Source organism: Anarrhichthys ocellatus, unplaced genomic scaffold, assembly GCF_004355925.1.
Source record: "Anarrhichthys ocellatus isolate YVR2014 unplaced genomic scaffold, GSC_Weel_1.0 scaffold179, whole genome shotgun sequence".
Classification (NCBI taxonomy): Eukaryota; Metazoa; Chordata; class Actinopteri; order Perciformes; family Anarhichadidae; genus Anarrhichthys; species Anarrhichthys ocellatus.
In genome coordinates this window covers 172,017-176,231 of record NW_022280209.1, presented here as the reverse complement: position 1 = coordinate 176,231, position 4,215 = coordinate 172,017, and the positions used below count along the sequence as shown (strand labels likewise).

Sequence of the window (4,215 nt, the reverse complement as noted above, 5' to 3'; positions counted from 1 at the left end):
TTAATAATAAAAACCTTCATTTAAAAACTGCATTTTGTGTTTACTTGTGTTATCTTTGTCTAATATTTAAATTTGTTTGATGATCTGAAACATTTAAGTGTGACAAACATGCAAAAAAATAAGAAATCAGGAAGGGGCAAACACTTTTTCACACAACTGTATATTAAACCCGAGTCTCAAAGCAGTAACTCCCATTCCATTGCTTGTTGTGATTGTTTGCCGTATCCTGGTTAAGCCGGATAAAGAAGCCAGTTTCTTCACTGAGGCGACTACTGTCCATGGAAATAGAGTTCATCCCACTGTTTTTCTAAATACAGGTGATTGGCATACTCTGGTAAATATAAACTGGGTTTGAAGTGTTTACAAGTACCTTCATTAACTAAATATTTGAAGGAGTGAACATGCACTAACTGTTGCCAAAACCAACTCTTATCACTTGGTTTAACAAGAACACATGGAAATGTGTTCATTCAAACTTATGAATGGTGTGTTTGTGTTAACATATAAGATATCACATTTATACTATCTGCCTATGGAAGGGTACAACAGAAGGTGCTAATCTAAGGAACCCATTTAACCAGCTTGTCGGGAAGGATCCGAAATACCGCTCCAAAGTTTGGCTACATTTTGGCAAAAGAAACACTGGCATGGTTCCTTGACCTCTTATCTCAAGACATTTGAATGAAAATGGTTCTATGAGTTCCCACAAGTCTGCCCTTTACAGACATGCCCACTTCATGAGTAGATGTTTTACAATTTTCTTAAAATGGTGTATTTTAATTTTTCTCAACCGTCTTGGAATTAAATAGATGACTGGATCACTGAATGTGTGATGATGTTAGTCCCCATAGTAGCCATTTCACTGTAGTGAGAACACTATTTTAAACTTGACATCACTGTATAAAATGACCTGTTGTGATCTTTAGGATAATCACAGCCTCATCACAGCAGAGACCTGCGGCCAAAGAGGACGTCTGCTGTTTCCAGCTATATGGACGATAAGGGGGGAAGAGGGCTTCTCAGCAGTTTCCAGAACAGAAGTGCTCGCAATTCAATCACCAAAACTTCTCCAAATGTCAAACCTTTGATACCAAATCAGAGCGAGTCTTTTTTATGGTGTTCCTCAAGGTCTTGGTGCCATTATATGGTATTTTGGAGGGATGTTTGATCATTCTTTATCAAATTTCGAGTGGTAAAAAAATTGTTAAAAATGTAGCACTAAATCTGTGTAACAAATGAAATCAACCAAAAAACTGCCACAACAAATTATGAGGTATGATTGAGCATTGGCATCATATACCACCATCAGAATGTTCTAAGTTAGTCCAGGAACTGACTGATGTCTTCAACAATTAAGGTAGTGACTCCACATAGCCTATGTCCACTAATAACACACACTGTCCCCTGATGTACTCCATTCTATCTAATGATGGTTACGTACATTTAAGACGTTAGAATTCATTTTAGTGTTAGTCATGATCAACCCTTCAAAAAGTCAACACTATGACTACAACATCACCACCGGTACCAAAACCGCCTTTACGTTCCCACACTAGTCCCAGTGTGGTTCTATGGTAATGAGAACGTTCTATTTATGATCCACATCTAACCTCTCTCTCTCTCACTCTCACTCACACACACACACACACACACACACACACACACACACACACACACACTCTTTGTCTTAATAGATTACGTACCTCCATTCTATCTATTTGACAGCTTGAATGACTAGTTAGTCTGCAGATTCAGATTTTACGCAAATATATGATCAGTTTTAACATATGTTGCATTGTAATAGACTGATAGCTAACTATATTGTATAGCAGCATCTGCAAAAGACTAAACAGCTGACGAGCCTTCCGTAAACTGTCACCCGATAGAAACGCAACTTAACGGGCCCTTACAATTTTGGATCCCTTGTTAAAATTTAGCAAACGCACCGGGCAAAGTTAGCTACGCTTCTGTTTTTTTCTTAACTTGAAAAAGAGCGCTAACATCCCGGACAACCAGATTCCGACACGTCTCCTTCTCACAGGTGCTATAACGTTAGCTAACCCGTCGAGCTAGCAGCAAAGTAACGACTTTACGTTAGCTATTTTAAGCAACAACAAGCTATGCCCAAGCCAACACGGTGAACATGTGAATGTATCTTACCACTGCAGCAGTTGTGAGGACACAGGCGGTTGTATATGCCCTGGTAACAACAGGAATCTGTAGGTACTCCTGTTGTAGTGTCTGGTAAGCCATTTTGAACAGACTGGAAGCTTCCGGCACTTTGTTGACACGTCATCCCACAAGGCGAAGGGTGGTGCGTTCATGCACGTGCGACACATTTGCAAGATATCAACGGGCCTGGCACAATAATGTGTATGGATGAAGTGGAATAAAAAAAAGATATGCATTTTCAATTTATCATACAATTAGCCACCTACGTCAAATGAAAAGACAAATTGGGTTTTGGAATTTGAATAATGTGCTTCACATGGGAAATTAAATGTCCTGCAAATTGAATGCATCAATTAGGTTAAATTGATCTCTTGGTACCACTTCCTCTTTATACACCCGTTATAAGATACCCCTTTTAAAGGTTTTTTTAAGTGCTATTAACCAATGGCTTTGGTATTTATGGCTATTAAATCATTTATTAATGTGTGTTGGGTTGCCAGGTTTAGCTGAGGTCGATTCTTGAGCTGGAAAAACCTGTTGACAACACTATGAGCGCACTGATGACTTATTAAAATGGCTTAACTGTAAACCTACAATAATTTATTAATGGATTACCAACATGTATACATATAAAACACCATAAGCATCAGTAAACCATCAATAAAGCCAATAGTTACAACTTACCAACCCTTTATAAAGAGTGACTTATAATTCAAGGGGAGCAAATATCAAAAATCAGGCACTTCCTGTCTCAAAGTGATGCAGAAAAATTAGTTCATGTATTTGTTACCTCTAGACTAGATCACTGCAATTCCTTATCAGGCTGCTCTAATACGTCTCTTAAATCTCTCCAGCTGATTCAGAATGCTGCAGCACATGTACCAACACAAATTTAGAAAAGAGATGATATTATTCCTGTATTAGCTTCTCTGCACTGGCTCCCTGTAAAATCTAGAATAGAATCCAAAATCCTTCTCTTCACCTAAAAGCCCTAATTGGTCAGGCACCATCATATCTTAAGTTGCTTATAGTACCATATTATCCAACTAGAGAGCTGCGCTCCATTAATTCAGGGTTACTTGTGGTTCCTTAAAAAGTAAGATGGGAGCCAGAGCCTTCAGCTATCTCCTCTTTTGTGGGACAAGCTTCCAGTTTCAGTCCGAGGGGCAGACACACTCACTACATTTAAGAGTAGGCTGAAGACTTTACTTTTTGATAGTGCTTATAGTTAGGGCCGGCTCAGGTTTATAGTTAGGGCCGGCTCAGGTTTATAGTTCGGGCTGGCTTAGGTTTATAGTTAGGGCCGGCTCAGGTTTATACTTAGGGCCGGCTCAGGTTTATAGTTAGGGCTGGCTCAGGTTTATAGTTAGAGCTGGTTCAAGTTTATAGTTGGGGCCGGCTCAGGTTTATAGTTGGGGCCGGCTCAGGTTTATAGTTAGGGCCGGCTCAGGTTTATAGTTAGGGCTAGTGCAGGTTCATAGTTAGGGCCGGCTCAGGTTCATACTTAGGGCCGGCTCAGGTTTATACTTAGGGCCGGCTCAGGTTTATAGTTAGGGCTGGTTCAGGTTCATAGTTAGGGCCGGTTCAGGTTCATAGTTAGGGCCGGCTCAGGTTCATAGTTAAGGCCGGCTCAGGTTTATAGTTAGGGCCGGCTCAGTTTATAGTTAGGGCCGGCTCAGGTTTATAGTTAGGGCCGGCTTAGGTTTATAGTTAGGGCTGGTTCAGGTTTATAGTTAGAGCCGCTTCAGGTTTATAGTTAGGGCCGGTTCAGGTTCATACTTAGGGCCGGCTCAGGTTTATAGTTAGGGCTGGTTCAGGTTCATAGTTAGGGCCGGTTCAGGTTTATAGTTAGGGCCGGCTCAGTTTATAGTTAGGGCCGGCTCAGGTTTATACTTAGGGCCGGCTCAGGTTTATAGTTGGGGCTGACTCAGGTTTATAGTTAGGGCCGGCTCAGGTTTATAGTTAGGGCCGGCTTAGGTTTATAGTTAGAGCCGCTTCAGGTTTATAGTTAGGGCCGGTTCAGGTTTATAGTTAGGGCTGGCT

At 40.8% G+C, this 4,215-nt stretch overlaps 1 protein-coding gene across 1 annotated transcript in view; it reads right to left on the bottom strand.

Moving 5' to 3' along the window:
• derl2 (derlin 2) overlaps positions 1–2,281 on the bottom strand; it is an 8,040-nt gene extending 5,759 nt beyond the window's left edge. Inside the window, exon 1 of the mRNA XM_031878450.1 lies at positions 2,161–2,281. Within this exon, the coding sequence (XP_031734310.1) occupies positions 2,161–2,253 (93 nt within the window). The 5' untranslated portion in view covers positions 2,254–2,281. The remainder of the gene's footprint in view (positions 1–2,160) is intronic.
• Positions 2,282–4,215: the final 1,934 nt, after the last annotated feature.